The following is a 17,712-nucleotide window of genomic DNA, read 5'->3' as shown; positions in this document are numbered from 1 at the left end:
GTCCGTCTGTCTGTCTGTTTGTCCGAAAAAACCCAACCTTGCCCATAGCTTTTGATTTAGTGGAGTTTGACTTTCATACTTCACATGTGTATTCCTTGTAACAAGACCTCTCTTTGGGAACCTCCGACCATGACCTTGGAGTTTGACCCACTTTGACACTAAAATTCTAAACTTTTACTGTGGCCATATCTTTTGAACAGTAGATACTAGGACATTTATAATTCACATATGTATTTTTTGTGGAAAGACCTTTTAATGGATATGAACAACCTTGACCTTGGAGATTTTTGTACTTATGAAAAAACTTAACTTTGGCCATAACTTTTGAACGGTAAGGGATAAGGCTTTCAAACTTCACATACGTAATCCTTTTGAGAAGTCCCTTCATTCGATACCAAGAACTTTGACCCTTTGAACTTGGAGTTTGACCTACTTTTAAAAAGCTAACTTTGACCATAACTTTTAAAGATGTATGGCTACTGCTTTCATACTTTACATATTTAATCCTTGTGACAAGACCTTTCATTTGATAGCAAGATCTTTGACTTTGACTTTGGCGTTTGACCCATTTTTTCACACAAAAATTCCAAACTTTTACTTTGGCCATATCTTATGAACAGTAGAAACAAGGACGTTTATACTTTACATATGTAATCTTTGTGGCAAGACCTTATTCCTAATATAATTTGTGGGGGAAAAAATTCCATTTAGCCCCGGGGTTGAATGGGGGGGGGGGGGGTTCCTGTCCACAAGTACATGTGATATCCAAATGAAAATTATACCTTGGCAGGAATACTTTGGGGTTTCCCATAAACCGTTCGCTAAACACGTTAACTGATTTTCTCCTACAGGAACTGTTCCTGATGCACATGTGTATCTTTTACTGTCACCCACGTAACTTTCCGATGTAAATGAACCATTGCTATGTAAGTTTCCTGGTAATGAGGCGTTGTATCCATAAAAAACCGGAGGTGGTTCGTGCACACACCCTATCAAGAAACAATTTTAAAAGGCAGTATTAATAGCAGGATGATTTGTAAAATTAAAAATAATTTAAACAGTGCAGTGCAATGCTTTCTTTCGTTCTTCTGTTGCAGATTTTGTGTGTGTGTGGGGGGGGGGGGGTAGCTGCAGTACAAATTCCCGTTATATCAAACAAAGACATCTTATCATTTATATCTGTACAAATAATCATCTAAAAAGGATTTATTAGATGAAATAGAGTATTGTTGATTTTGCATCATTCCACATTTCATTGATGAAACAATCACTGTTCATGTAATCTGTTAAGGTGATATGCTTATTGATAACTTGCAATGGTTTTCTTCCGAAATAATATGGAGATAATATTAAGTGGATGTAAGCCTATATATTATTTATAAGAATTGTATGTTGCAATCATTCCATTCTGATTGAAGTTTCTTTACAGTCACAGCCTTGTAAAAATTTCAAGATGATATAATCAGGGACTTTGTAGTGATTTTCGATTTTACGATGTAATGATTGCAAATGTTGTCCTATATTCTGCACTAAGGACCTTTGAGCTGGAAGGAATCTCTTTCGTGCCAGCACCCTCTGCGACACGGGATCTCTGTTTATGCGGTCTGCACGTCCTCATTCATAGATGAAATCGCTTACCAAATGAATGTGTAATTTTGTATATCAACCAACAACTTGAAAAACTAGATATCATTGAGATGGTGGCCATCTCAAAGGGCCCCACTCTTAGCAATATGAGTATGAGCCACATTGACCGATAGGAGAGAAAATTACTATGCTCCGAACAAGGATGTTGATATAATTCTGATATGACCTTAACCTTTGATCTAGAAACATGGTTCAAGGTCACTGCACACTCTTCACCCAAAGGCACTCTGTGAGTTAAGTATGAGCCTCATTGGACCAAGGGGAGAGAAGATAATGCTCCGAATAAGATTTTTTCATATAATTCTGCTATAACTTTAACCTTAGAAACATGGTTCAGGGTCACTGCACACCCTTTACCCAAAGGCACTCCGTTTGTGACGTATGGGCCAGATTAGGCCAAGAAAAGTGAAAATATGCTCCGACAAGAATTTAAACAGAAAGGCTATTTTTGACCTTGACTCTTGACCTAGAAACTTTGCTTAAGAACACTGCACATTCAATGACCACTGGCACTCTGTGAGTGAAGTATGCATGAGTCGCATTGGACAAAGGGGAGAGAAGATATGCTCCGAACAAGGATTTTTCATTTGATTCTGCTATGACCTTGACCTTAGACCTAGAAAATGGTTCATGGTCACTGTACACTCTCTACCTAAAGGCATTCTGTGGGTGAAGTATTAGCCAGATTGGGCCAAGGAGAGAGAAGATATGCTCCGAACAAGGATTTTTTTAATCTAATTCTATAACTTTGACCTAGAAATATGGTTCAAAGTCACTGCACACCCGTTACCCAAAGGGACTCTGGGTTAAGTATGAGCAGACTGGCTGAAGAAGAGAAGATATGCTCTGGACAAGAGATCTCGGACGGATAGACGAACGGAAGGACAGCTGGACGGACGGAAGGACAGACTGATCACTATAGGGCGCCCGCTGAGCGGGGCCCTAATAATGCATTTGTCTGAATAGAGATATAAAGGTGTTCAAGCAGTACCGACCGGACACAACCGAACAGAAAGCGAACCCGGAGCGCACTCCGGGTTCGCTCGGGCTGACCCAGAGCGCACTCGTAGCGGACCCAGAGAGCGAACCCCAAATTCAATAGAGGTCCCATAAAGCAAACGCGCGTTCGACATTGCTTAATAGAGTTGTCAATCAGGATTAGCGATTAACCAATCAGCGCGTTGACCTATCAAAATGGCATATAGATCTGTTAATTGGGATAAAAGATCAAATGCGAAATGTAAATCCAAATATTGTACAATGTACATGCAAGCAACGTGTTAATGTACAATACCAACCGGACACAACCCAATACCAGACCGAACTCGAAGCACACCCCAGGTTCGCTCCCTGGGTCTTTCAGAAATTTTGGGACCGCGTGCGCTTTGGGTTTGCTCCGCGTTCGTTCGAGGTCAGCTCTGGGACGCACTCCGGGTTTGCTCGGGCTGACCCAGAGCGCACTCGTAGCGGTCCCGGAGAGCGAACCCCAAATTCAATAGAGGTCCCATAAAGCAAACGCGCGTTCGATATTGCTTAATAGAGTTGTCAATCAGGATTAGCGATTAACCAGTCAGCGCGTTGTCCGATCAAAATGACATACAGATCTGTCAATTGGGATAAAAGATCAAATGCGAAATGTAAATCCAAATATTGTACAATGTACATGCAAGCAACGTGATAATGTACAATACCGACCGGAGTCAACCTAATACCAGACCGAACTCGAAGCGCACCCCAGGTTCGCTCCCTGGGTCCGCTTTCAGAAATTTTGGGACTGCGTACGCTTTGGGTTTGCTCCGCGTTCGTTCGAGGTCAGCTCTGGGTCTGTTGGAGCGAACCCGACGCTCGCTTTTCGCACTCATGCGTGAAGCGGACCCAAGCTTTTATCTTGCCGCCAGTAAGCCCTGTCCCTTGTACCGTATTATCCGTTTTTTTATTTTCGCGATGATCTATTTTTCGCTTTTTTCTGCGATCATTTTTAATTCGCAAAATATAATACAAGCAGAAATTATGCAGGCTATAATGTGACATAAAAACATTACTATTTTTAAATAAAAATCTTTAATCGTAAAAAAAAACTTACGCAAAATAAAAACTGTACAAATCTACCTTTTTTTGCAAAATTTCGAACATGCCAAAAACAACCCACATGTACGGTATATTCCAATACAGTAATGGAATTGATCATTGTTGTTTTTGCGACGATCGATAAATGTACACTTTACATGTTTAAAATGACAATGTGGAGTACATCGATTAATTTTCCAGAATTCCGCTGTACATTCGACGCAGAAATGTAAGTGATGCTGATTTCCTAATATCTCCGGGCTCGGAATTTCGAACCCGAGAAATTGTAAGTTTTATAACAGCGGGATATTATTTTTCATGTATAACGCGGGAAACTAGAAGAGGAAGAAAATTAAAGGTGTTGAATTTATCTTTAATGCATCGGATGTAGTACTAGTGAAACTGACGAAAGCATCAAAACACTTTATTTTCAAATTCATGCATAAAATAGTGTAAAATCTATTTGATATTGCTGTTGTTTTGCTAAATTGTAGTTTAAATTACTGAAAGACAAACACATTAATTATGATATTATCTTATCTTTTACTCACGGTTCTTCGGATGAGACCGTATAAACCGAGGTCCCGTGTCGCAGTAGGTGCTGGCACGAAAAAGATCCCCCACTGCTCAATGGCCCTACATGTAAGTGCCGAGTATAGGTAAAAATGTGTAGCTCTCCACCGGCAAGCAGAAGTGAAGAATTATCGAGAGGGACGTTAAACAACATACAATCAATCATATCTAAATATGAAGCGAGACACATATACGTAAATATATGTTAAGTGTTCATTTATAGCAGTTTCACGTCAAGGTTTCTAACACATATTTAACTGAAAATTTTTGAAAAAAAAAAAAAAAAAACATTTGATAAAAATCAGATCTTTGTCGCGCTCGGAAATACAATTTTGTACAGCGACCATAAGAATTTCGGAGCGTAACAAAGATCTGATTTAAATCAGAATTTAATAAAACCCCACAAAAGGCACAAATATATTAATTTGCTCAAGTTACTTTCAAGTAAATATTTTTACTGGTTCATGCCCCCCTCCCCTTCATATACATGTATATCACAAATAAATGAAATTGAAAATGATTTTTCAAAAAAGGTATTTCTAATTATTTAAACATAATTATGAAAATGATTCTTTAAAAAGGATATTTCTAAATATTTGAACATAAACAAATACAGGGAAATCTAGACCCCCCCCCCCCAAAAAAAAAATCGTAACCGTAAACTCTAATGATTAACTAGATTTAATGATAACGTCCGATGGGTTTTTAAATATACGAGTCTCTGAACTTTACTCAAATTGTTTTCTATGAACCTGCTGTAGTTTCATTTTCAAATGATATACAGTACAGTACAATGTATATTTAATTTTTACTTTCCGTTCTCAATTAAGAAGATCGATAATTTTGATGTAGATTTTCAAAAGAATATGTAAATTGAGATAATAGAAATAAAATTATTGAATGAGGGCACGCACATATTCCTGTACTGTATTCTAAGATAATGAAATTATACAATTTGTCTTTCCTTCTCATGTTCAGTAACAAATGTCATACACGAAGCAATAATACTAATAAGTTATAGATGAGATACCATAACTCACGTTGCTTGTCAAACATTTAAACTACGATTTAGCAAAACATGTGGAATAACAAATAAAATTTTCAAACTTATGTAACGCATGAATTTGAAAAGTATTTTCTTAAGATGCTTTCATGGGTTTCACATGTATTCCATTCGATACATTGAAAATAAATTCAACACCTTTTCCTCCTGTTCTATTTTTGTTTTCGCGTTATATAAAGACAAAATAAATGCCTAATAGCCCGCTTTTAAGTAACTTTCTCGGGATCGAATTTTCAAGGGTGTCTTTTCCAAAGTTGTGAAATGTGTCGCTCCAGAGTCCGAGGTTTCTGTAGGATGGGGCACTGCTGATTATTGCTGAATATTACTGATAAGTTGAATGCAATTTTTTCTCTACTAGCTCTGCTTATGGGTATTAAGTTACCAATGTAACTATTTAGTTAGTTTATTAAATATCAAGGAGCAGAGAAGACGATTTTCAAAGAACTAATATGTTTTCACTACAAAATCAATACAGCCCCGCCCTTACACTAGACCCACTCACCCTGGAACCATGAAATTCACAATTTTTTCACAATTTTAGAAGAGGCAACCTTTCTAATCATAATTACGCATTGTTAGTATGTTTAATACCCAGGAGCAGAGAAGAGGATTTTCAAAGAATAAATACATTTTGACTATACAATTAATATAGCCTCGACCTTATACTAGAACCCCTGACCCTGGGGCCATGAATTTCACAATTTTGGTAGAATTTCGCCCATACATGCTTTATGGAAAAAAAGCAGAACCTGAAAATGTTCAAATGTTAACACACGACGGACGAAAACAGATAGCTAGAGGTCACTTAGGTGACCAAAAAAAAATACTGGATTTTTTTTATTTGTACATAGTGCAGTTAATACCAATAGACTACTGCCACATCCATACAATATGCAACATCACTATAAGCACGTTAAGAACTCATTTCTAAATATAGCATATATTCACTAACCAGAAGTCTCTGTCGAGACTGAAGCTCTACTGGTTTGTACTTATAGCAAAGGAAGAGAAAAGTTCTTAAGCAGTTGGGAATTGAAACTTTACCACAGCAATAAAAAGAATAATGATCCTTGATTAAGTCTCTTTATGTTCTTAGTAAAGTCTACTTGCATGCCACATTATATTATAATCAGACTTAAACTGCAGGAGGAGTAGCATTTTGAGAGTTTTTAACAGAAATTTCTATTTTTAGTTACCATCGCAACACCATTCATCGAAATCAAAAACCGATGTACAGAATTATGTATCTTAGTGTAGTCTACTTGTTTGCCAAGTTATATTGAAATCAGATCAAAACTGTAGGAAGAGTAGCATTTTGAAAGAATTTCACAGAAATTTCTATTTTTAGTAACAACGGCAACACCGTTAATCGATATCAAAAACCGATATACAGAATTATGTATCTTAGTGTAGTCTACTTGTTGCCAAGTAACATTGAAATCAGACCAAAACTGTAGGAGAAGTAGCATTTTGAAAGAATTTCACAGAAATTTCTATTTTTAGTAGCATTTTGAAAGAATTTCACAGAAATTTCTATTTTTAGTAACCACGGCAACACCCTTCATCGAAATCAAAAACCGATAAAAAGAATTATGTATCTTAGTGTAGTCTACTTATGTGCCATGTTATATTGAAATCAGACCAAAACTGTAGGAAGAGTAGCATTTTGAAAGAATTTCACAAAAATATCTATTTTTAGTAACAACGGCAACGCCGTTAATCGAAATCAAAAACCGATACAAAGAATTATGTATCTTAGTGTAGTCTACTTGTGTGCCAAGTTATATTGAAATCAGACCAAAACTGTAGGAGGAGTAGCATTTTGAAAGATTGTTTACAGACAGACAGACAGACAGACGGACGGACGCATTACTATCGCATAAGCTCTTCTGGTCTCTGACCAGTAGAGCTAAAAATTAGGCAAAATGATTACTTCCACGTACTGTAGCTTAATTATATATATACCGTGGTTGTAAATATTAAGAGTCAAAATCAGCAAGCATCGAGCATTGAATGGAAAGTCAAAATTTTATTTTTTCAAAAGCTTTTGGTATATGAAAGATTTTGTCTTAGCTAATGCTAAAACACAATTAAAATTTTTTTCAAACGTATGAAGGGACTGGTATCCAAGGAAATTCATTTCCTTAGCAACTGGCTCATAAATCCTTATGAAAATCAATGATTTTTAGACATTTTTCTACGAATATGTTTTCTGAACGTGATAAGATAAGGTATTTTGGTTACTTTATTTGTTAAAAGATGGAATTATTTTATTCTCAAAAAATAGGAAAAACAAAATTTCCGTAGTTATATTGTTGCCATGACAACGGGAAAAGAACATGGCGTCAATGCTTATTAATTTTGAAAAAAGTTACATATGTTTATCACTTTATTCACAAAATCTACAACCACTGCTGGAAAAATGAATGGTATGATCTTGTTAGGGGTTATCTATATGTCATATCTTTTCAATAAAATTTGCAGGCAACTTTAGCAGAAAAAAGTTACAAATGGTTAAAATGTGTGAAAATCTGGCATTTATAAGCTTTTTTGAAGGGGTGGGGGTAATTTGAATACATGTTCAGTGTCCATTATATTGGCCATATTGGTTCTGATCAAAGCATACTCATAACTTTACTAGTGTTAATAAATAAATGCACATTCAATTTCAAAAGGAATTTTATATTCCTCACAAACGAAACTTGGAAAAAGGGGGGGGGGGTAGGAATCACCTTGTTCACCAATCCATATGTATGTAAAATTTTGACTTGTCCATAACATTTCAATGAAGTGCCACTGAAAGTTCATAATTGATATTAAGATTGCTTGCGATCGAGAGATGTGTCAAAAACTTGACTCAAGGTCATTTGAACAAGTTCAAGGTCATTGATAGAAGAAAAGTGCAACCTTTGCCCATTCTGTAACATTCTAATGAAAAGACTTGGTTTCATCTTGGGAATTATTTTTAAGCTGTAGGTTTGTCATTACCTTGACCAAAATTCATTTGAACATGTTTGCCCTTGACTCAAGGACATATTTTCAAGGTCATTGCAGTAAAAGTGTACTATATGAGTTTGGCACATTTACATATTTAACTTCGAATGAAGGGAAAGTTTGTGCTCAACACAACGGTTTCACTACCTATGACTTGAGTATTTGTCATAGTCATTTTTGGTATGTATAACTGCACTAGCAAAATTTTAAAAGGTTTCAAATTAGTATTTAGACCTTTTTTATAAAAAAAAAAAACATTTAATGCAATAGCAGGAGGGTTGGTATCATTTTATTAGCTTGCTCACAATAATTCTTGTTTATGAAAGAGAGTCACTATGACAGCTCACATAATTATAAAGTAAAACCATGTCAATCAGGCATGTAGCATCAGGTTTGGGTTGGGTAGGGGGGATGACATCCCCCAACCAACTTTTTTCTCAACGTACCCTAATGTTTAACCACACACCCCTCCCGAGTTTGTCCGTTTGTCCTTCCGTCCGTCCATCTTTCTGTCTGTCTGGAACGCTTTCGTTTCCACACGATATCTCAAGAACCCTCTGAGCTTTTGCAGTGAAATTAAGCATAGCAACAGTTGCTCCCTATGGACTAAAGAAGAACCCTATTGATTTTGTGGTCAAAAAGTCAAAGGTCAAGGTCATAAATAAAAAAATTCTGTCTGTTATAACACTTTCCTTTCCACACAGTATATCTAGAACCATTTGAGCTATTGCAATGAAATTTTACATGACAACTCCCCGTGGCCTTATGAAGACCCCTATTGATTTTGAGGTCAAAAGATCAAAGTTAAAGGTCGTAAATTTATACATTCTCTTTGTGTGTAACACTATCATTTCCGGGCGGTATTTCAAGAAGATCTGAAGCTTATGCAATGTATTTTATACCAAAACTCCCTAGGACCTCTCTCAAAGTGTCCCGCCCCGTTTGTTTTATAAGTATTTATAGTATTACATGTCGCTATTTTTAGCACAGGGGCATGAGGAGAGTTATTGCGTATAAAACAGGTTTTCGGCAGAATTTATATTCCTATCACATCTACCAGAACTGTTTAATAAAGGTTGAATTAGACACAATGTTTTGTGTAAATTTTTTACGATATCAAACGTGAATATATACATGTATGTGACTTCATATTTGCATATAATGGTCGAAATTATACAGCAGTTCCGTGGCGCAGTGGTATGTCTCCCGCTTCACATGCGAGAGGTCACGGGCTCGATTCTCGGACGATCATTTTTTTCTTTTCCGAAATTCTTTTTTTTTACTAAATGATAGTATTCAGCAAGTGAAATGAAAAAAAATTATGAGGTCTAGCTTGTACAAACTCATAAAATCATCATTACGTTGTGATAAATAATCCACATAAAATGAACCTTCTATATACATAATCAAATCATTATATCAATATTGACATATTTTATTTGCTTCATTATACATGTATACATTTAAAAATTCTACAAATTCAATTAGGGGGATCCGACCCCCCCCCCCACCCCCACACCCGCCCCGAACTGCGCAAGGTTTACTTTTTCCATAAGCGGGGGACACAAATTCTCTGAATTAGCTTGTTAGATTTACATCAATAAAAAATGCTAACAGACAAACAAAGAATGTTTCTTTTGGATTGAACATTTTTATTTGATCCACTTTCATGAATACATTGTACAATTTATGGATCTATTTTCTGGATCCCGGAGTCTCCGGTAACACTATCCACTCACTTCCAGCATCAATGGTCTGTACTGTAATGATGTATTCTCATAATGATAATCTGAAAAAGTGATAAAATTAAAATGTTATAATATTATACAGCTTTGCCTTCAGATACTTACTAAGAACCATTTCTAGTTGAGCTTGAGCAATGATGAATACAAAGCATGTTTATTGGAATCAATTAAATTCCAAGAGATCTCAATGGTTTAGTTTATCATTTTATTTTAAAAAGTAAACGTTTTTACTAAATGTATTATTTACACGTTTTTCCTGTCTAATTCTGTATCAGCTCATCCAATTCTGTTTCTGCTTCTTTCCGAGTTTGGCTTCAAAGTGGCGAATTTCATTCTAAAAACAGAAGTATACAACACAAAGTAGAGACGGTATTGATTTTAGATATTCTTTAAATATAAACTTGTAATAAAAAGGTCAATTGGTTCTAGGTTTTGTCAAAACTCTAAATTGTGGTTTTCATTTCTTTCCAATAACACCCCCCCCCCTTCAAGAAAAAATAGAGTATAGAAATTCTTTTCAAAAATTTATGTGCTGTAATTCTAATGATGCTTATTATTTGAACCTAGTTGACTTAAATTAGTGCAGTGGTACCGGTGAAAATGTAAGCTGAATATGAATTTTCTTTCATAAGTAAACACTGGATGACTTCAGCAAAAACCTTTTTTTTTTTAATTTATTATTTTACTGTGGTATATATACAATTCAGTTACCACTAGTCCACTACATTATATACTTGTCTGTATCACAATACTTCGAAGGTTATCCCCTTTCCTAAACTAAAATATATTAAGTACAGAGTTAACCCCCTGCCCCTTTTTCTTTTTTTACGACGCCATAACAAAAGTCATTCCATTTTACAAATATTTCATAATAGTGTTGATTTTCATAAATTCATAATTTTTTATGTAAAAAGCAGGTATTATCTTAAATGGTAAATAAAGATATCTATTGCTATATACAGAATTTTTATTTACCCGACCATCACTCAAGTTATAATCATTATAGCTGGTGAGTGACTTGGTTACACACATGCTGTGAATACAACAAATCAAAATTAAACTAAATTCAAATTAAACTTTATAATTTGGGATACAGTTATGTAACTGATCATGACCAACTTTTTCACGTTCGGCCTGCAGAAACAATCTAAGTTGGGGAATTTAATTTCATTTTAATTATCATATTATATAGTTTAATATCGGCAATATTATCGGGGAGGGGAAGGAGGGGCATACCCCCTCCTCTTGGTTCCTCAGGCCATGCATATTTTTTTCTTTTTAGTTATAAAATACTAAAGTAATGCTAACATATAAATCCATCAGAATTTTAAAATTGAAATGTGCAAAAAAAAAAACAGTTGCCAAGTGTTACATATTTTCCTGCATGGTTAATTTCTGTTATAAATTCTTCAGAAACTGTTGTAATGGTAAATTGTAAAAAATTCAGTCACTTACCGTAATTAAGACTCATGAAAACGCCAAAACTGAGGCTCAGACTGCTCCAAGTTTGTAATTTTCTTCTAGTCTTCTGTACACTGTTATTGAAAACAATGTAAGGAAACTACCGTTTATTCCTCTTATGTTAGAGAGCTATACCAAAGGGAGGTAATTTGAAGCAAAAAAGACAGAAAATTATGGATTTAAATCAGTTATCATATATAAATGCTTTAGTTGCCTGCAGATTTTTTTCTTGATTCTTCTAGGACAAAAACTGTTTAATATTTATTTTATGTTGATAAGCTTTAATGTGGTTGTAGATTTCTTATAGAGTACTGCAAATTTGCTGTTTTTTAAATCAAAATAAACCTCCAAAAACTAGTTTTATTTATCAAAAGGTGAAGAGAATTTCAATAATCAACAGTTGTTAAAATAGAGTATTTTTAGATAAATAGAATAATAATTTAAAAAGCTTTTATTAATGACTAGTAATAAAAAAATATTTGTTTAACCATAAATTCAAGTGTCATGATAAAGTACAAAACACGCTATTTGAAAGGCGCGTGGTTTCCATAGCAACAATGCGAAAAATTATTTTTGGCTTGCTTTTTTCTATTATACTCTTTGTTCTGAAAATTTATATATGAGTTTTAACCAAATCTGTTTCTATGCCACTTTCCACATTTTTTAACTAAATGCTCGATGCTTGCTGATTTTGACTCTTAATAAGAGATTAGCATCTAATTAAGTAGTCTCCTCCTGTTGAAAAGAGCTGCTATATTCCTCATTGAAAATGTAAAACTTGTAGTAGTTTCCCCATATAATATTGTTGATTATGTACAGATAACTCACACTGTTTCCAAAAAAAAAATCACCCCTAACTATGATACAATAAGGTTTATCTTCGACTTGATAGTTGTATAATGTGATCTTAAAAAAAGAATTGTAAATATATATACTAACTTGAATTAATACATGTAGTTTTCCCCGAGCGTAGAACTATACATCTCTTTCCTGGTAGACATGCAACAGTACTGCAAGCTCCTGTGATGGATATTACATCCTAAAAATATAATAATTTCATATGGGCGCACATTAAAGCTGTTTTCTGAATGAATCAATGCATTTTGTATTCAGAGGGGGGGGGGGGGGGTCGAGGGGGACACTTAAAGAAGGGCTTAATTCTTTTTTTTCTTTTGATAATTAATATGTAAGAATTAATTCCATAATATACGAAAAATTTGAAAATATATGATTTTCATTGTGTGGTAATGAGATTCACGGAGCAATCACTTGATTCCAGTTAAGTTTTTGCACATTTTTAAATAAGACTGTTAATGTCTGTTCCATCCTTAAAAATGGAATGACGTCAATAGTGAGACATAATTATTCTTGTCTGAAATGTCCTTTGTGGGGTCCACAGGAGCAAAGTTCGTGGGATATTGGAATAGCGAATGGACAGGGTCTTCAAATTTGTCTACCCTACCATTCTAACAAAGAAGATGGGGGGGGGGGGGGGGGGGGGGGGGTAAGGCGGGCAGAATGCTTATAGCGTCAGATATTAAGAAATCGCATTTGATATGTAAATTGAGTAGTTAAATTTACCTCTCATTATTGGTATTTATGAAATTATGAGAAAAACATTTTCTGAGAGAAAATAAATCTCTAAAATTTCATATAAAAAAAAATATTAGATGGTATACGTGGGATTCGACCCCAGAATACCGAAGTATCATATTGCTTTGAGACTAACGCGCTAACCACTATGCTACATGACTCATGATGATTAAGGGCATTTAAATCATGTTTGTGATACGACCCTTGAATTAATGGACTTGAAGTATTTCTCGGAAAGGTGCGAATGTATTGTCATAAAAGTGTATTTTTAAGGTATAGTGGGTCTTCGCTCCATTTTTTTGTTAAAAACAAAAAATTTATTTTATCGCAAACTTTTAGGATTATCTTTCAAAAAAATGGAGCGAAGACCCACTCATATTAAAAAAGTTTGTTAAAGTATGAAAAAATGATCGTTTTTGTTCTTTAAAGTCTGTGTTTGCTTTTTCAATGGCAAATATTTTCAGTCTTTGTGAGATTTTTGTAAATTATAGCGATTTAACATTAAGTATACTTTAATATTAGATGAAATATGAAATAAAATTTGGATATAATTGAGATTAAATTTTTTTTAATTCTTATCTGTCGCGCTGTAGGCATTCTGCCCGCCTTATCCCCCCATCTTCGTTAATACCATTTAAAAACTTTTGTCCTAGATATGTATAGGCAGTTCCTACAGCATCTTACAACATTCTAGTGTCTTGGGTATTTTCCTCTCGGTAGATTTAAGTAATAGATCCATGCTCTAATAATCTCGATGACGTAGAACACTTTTTTTTGTTGCCATTCTCGCCTACTTTATTAATTTTACGCATTGATAATCTTTAATTGACAATAAAAGAGTCCCTCCACTGAAATTCAAAACTTGGCCGAAGAGTAGTGTGTGTGGGGGTGGGGGGGGCTCGAGGGAGACACTTAAAGAACGGCTTAATTTTTTTTTTTTTTGATAATTAATATGTAAGAATTATTTCATAATATACGAAAATTTTGAAAATATATGATTTTCATTGTGTGGTAATGAGATTCACGGAGCAATCACTTGATTCCAGTTAAGTTTGTTCACAATTTTAAATACGTTTCAGTTCTATAGACTGTTAATGTCTGTTCCATCCTTGAAAATGGAATGACGTCAATAGTGAGACATAATTTTTTCTGTCTGAAATGTCCTTTTTGGGATCCACAGGAGCAAAGTCCATGGGATCTTGGAATAGCGAATGGACTGGGTCATCAAATATGTCTACCCTACCATTCTAATAAAATCTTTTGTCCTAGATATGTATAGGCAGTTTCTACAGCATCTTAAAAATTCTAGTGTCTTGGATATTTTTCTGTTGGTAGATTTTTTAAATTAATAGATCCATGCTCTAATAATCTCGATGACGCAGAACATTTTTTTTGGTTGCCATTCTCGCCTGCTTTATTAATTTTACGCATTGATAATCTTTAATTGGCAATAAAAGAGCCCCTCCACTGAAATTCAAAATTTGGCCGAATGATGTATCATAAATATTGTACTGACAGGTTAAATATTAATTTTTGCAAAGATACACTAATTTCTTAAAATAGAGATCTTCCCACACTTCATATAACAGCCCTCGTTTAAAAGTTAATTGTATATTTTGCATTGCAGAAAGTTTTGATCCCCCCTCCCCCCCCCCCCATTTTTTTTTATTTACATAGAAAATGAATTTTCTCCCTACAAAGAACGTACCGGAGAAATAGATTGCCTCGAGATGTAGATGAAGTCCTCCGTTTCACTTGTGTTTTCCGTGACGGCAAGATTTCCAGATTCCTGTTGTGAATTCATCTCACATAAAAGGCGAGTTCTACTAAAATTAATGGAGAGACAGTCGCTATGGACGAAACACAACTTCAAGCATTCTTTTTTGCTCACCGGGCTTTCTCTTTTGAAATCGAATCCAAGTAACCTACGCCCTGCTTTCACGGAAATAATACACATCCAAAAAATTACACTCATATAATTCATTTTATAAAGTAATGTCACTCTAATTTTAGATTTGACTTAGCTCTCCTGTTTTGAATTTTCTCGGTGATTAAATTGGTCCATTTTATAGTGTAACTTACTTGGTCTAAATATTTATCCCTATGACACACTTGATCACAGTATCAATAATTCATATGCAATTATCCTGAGCCGAATGATGCATCATTCATTTCTGATTTCCAATACATGTTTATCCCTGGTTTTATTAAAGAATAGAAAATGAACATTCAATTAACTGTGTATTTTTAAATGTCAGATGAAGTTACATTATTGAAGAATTCCACTCTGCAGGAATAACATTCTTTACAAATACACTGTACTGAAAACAATAATGAAAACAGAAATCTCATTTGTCACAACTCTGATCCTCGTCTTATATGCTTTGCTTGACTTGACAAAATGAAATGATTTATTTTCCTTACATTTCCGCAACTCATAGATCCAACTGATTTCCGATAGGTACAGAAGGGCTCATACAATTTGAAACGACTGAAGCTATTAAGGATTTCCATCCCTAATAGGACCAAATTCTCTACCCTTAAATATTCAAGTACATAATACTCTGATATTTAATTAAAGCATTTTATAGTAAAAATGGATTGCCCGCGAGAGTCAAAAATGTCATTTACTAAGCAGTAGTTAATTAACAAAGATTGCATTGAAATCTATGGGGAAAACATTTTTTTTATATAAAAAAAAATATGAATTCCAATAAATACTGAGGTGGCTGAGCTTCAATGGATGACGGAAGATGGAAAGGAAGAGCAAATGCACATGCGTAATGGATGTGGCTAAATGAAGTCAGTGCATTTGAGTGAGAGTTATCTTCCCTGAACTTTTTATCTCTATTTGTCTCCATAACGGGACTTTATATAGACAAGTGTATGCCTTTTGGTTGCTCAATAGCGTGCTCAACCTTTGAAAAATTTTCATCCTTCCTTCATTGGTTAGTTTCAAAGAGGGCTCATAGTTCAAATATTATACATTATTTAAATGATTTCTTGTTTGCGGGAAAGGTGGATACCCCTAATTGTTCACAGTTATCAGAAATATTTCAATCTACCTGTGAGGAACTAGGTGTCCCAATTAACGCTAAGAAAACAGAGGGGCCGACGACTATGCTCTCATTTCTTGGTCTAGGTATTGATACTATAAAACAAACTATTTTTATTCCATCAGACAAATGCGTTGAACGTGGGGCCAAACTTACCACCCTGATCTATTCTTAAAAAGTCTCATTAAAAGAAATGCAGTCTTTGTGCGGGTCGTTAAATTTCTTTGCCAAAGCTATACCAGAAAGTAGAGCCTTTAACCGTAGGTTTTATAACGCAACGATAGGCATTAGAAAGTCCCATTTCCTTATAAGAGTTACTTCTCAGTTGAAAGAAGATGCAAAGGTCTGGTTGGAATTTCTGGCAAGCTATAATGGCCAAACACCATTCCCATCCCTAGACTGGTCTACTAATGAAACCCTCAACCTCTTCACCGACAGTTGTGGTTCCTGCGGTGGAGGGGCCTTTTTCAATAATCACTGGGCAGTCATTTCATGGCCTACCACATGGTGTCCTGAAATACGTCGCGATATCACATTCCTAGAGTTAGAGTCCATATTGACTGCTATTGGATTTGGTCTGATCATTTTATCTCTCATAAATTACTCATCAATACTGACAATATGGCATTGGTTCACATCATCAATTCACAATCAAGCAAATCTCAAAGAGTCATGTACCTTTTAAGACCTCTAGTTCTGTTGTGTATAAAAAATAACATTCAGATAAAATGTGTCCATATCCCAGGTTATAAAAACTCTATAGCTGATTCAATCTCTCGTTTTCAGTGGTCAAGATTCAGAAACCTAGCCCCCAATGCGGACAAGTTTTCGGCACAAATCCCTCCTACATTATTGAATCTCTTAAACCTGAGGTAGAGGACATTCTTTCTGCAGCAGTGTCACAAAATACCGCCACTACATACCAAAGGGGCTTGGATTCTTTTGCCGGGTTCAGGAAAAAATATAATCTCCCCTTGCTATGGCCCCCACCAGTTCACCAATTTGTTAATTATATAGCGTATCTTTCAGCAGTTTCAGTATCATATTCGACTGCTAGGTGTTACTTGAGTGGCATTAGCTATCAACTTCAAATACAAGGGAAGGATGATAATACAAAAGCGTTTATAGTGAAGAAAATGCTTGAGGGCTTACATAGATTAAAACCATCTAAAGACGTTCGGGCACCAATTGCATTACCCATGCTAAATCAAATTATTTCTGCACTCCAACGCTTTGCTCAAATGATTATGAGGCTACACTATTTGCATCTGCATTTAAATTGGCTTTTTTTGGCTTACTCAGAGTTAGCGAATTTACAGTTTCTAGCAGTAAGGCAACTACACTATCATTTTGCGATGTCAGAGTATCCGACACAGAAATTCAGTTCTTCTTAAAGGGTTCCAAAACTGGTCAGCTTTGTAAAGGTGCAACAGTACAAATAGCATTCAGTAGCGAAACATCTGCTTTATTTTTTCACATGCAACAATATCTAGCTATAAGGCCCCGTGGTGAA

The 17,712-nt window shown here is 35.1% G+C and overlaps 1 protein-coding gene across 1 annotated transcript in view; it reads right to left on the bottom strand.

Moving 5' to 3' along the window:
* The window catches only part of LOC134238569 (hepatocyte growth factor-like protein), a 54,051-nt gene extending 38,616 nt beyond the window's left edge, over positions 1–15,435 (bottom strand). Inside the window, exons 1-3 of the mRNA XM_062720682.1 lie at positions 14,852–15,435; positions 12,490–12,589; positions 783–989 (exon numbers count right to left, since the gene is read on the bottom strand). Of these exons, the coding sequence (XP_062576666.1) occupies positions 783–989; positions 12,490–12,589; positions 14,852–15,127 (583 nt within the window). The 5' untranslated portion in view covers positions 15,128–15,435. The remainder of the gene's footprint in view (positions 1–782; positions 990–12,489; positions 12,590–14,851) is intronic.
* Positions 15,436–17,712: the final 2,277 nt, after the last annotated feature.

This window comes from Saccostrea cucullata, unplaced genomic scaffold, assembly GCF_032062105.1.
Source record: "Saccostrea cucullata isolate Sc308-1 unplaced genomic scaffold, CSIRO_AGI_Scuc_v1 ctg4526, whole genome shotgun sequence".
Taxonomy (NCBI): domain Eukaryota; kingdom Metazoa; phylum Mollusca; class Bivalvia; order Ostreida; family Ostreidae; genus Saccostrea; species Saccostrea cuccullata.
The sequence above is the reverse complement of the archived record's forward strand: the minus strand, read 5'-3'. Positions and strand labels throughout refer to the sequence as shown.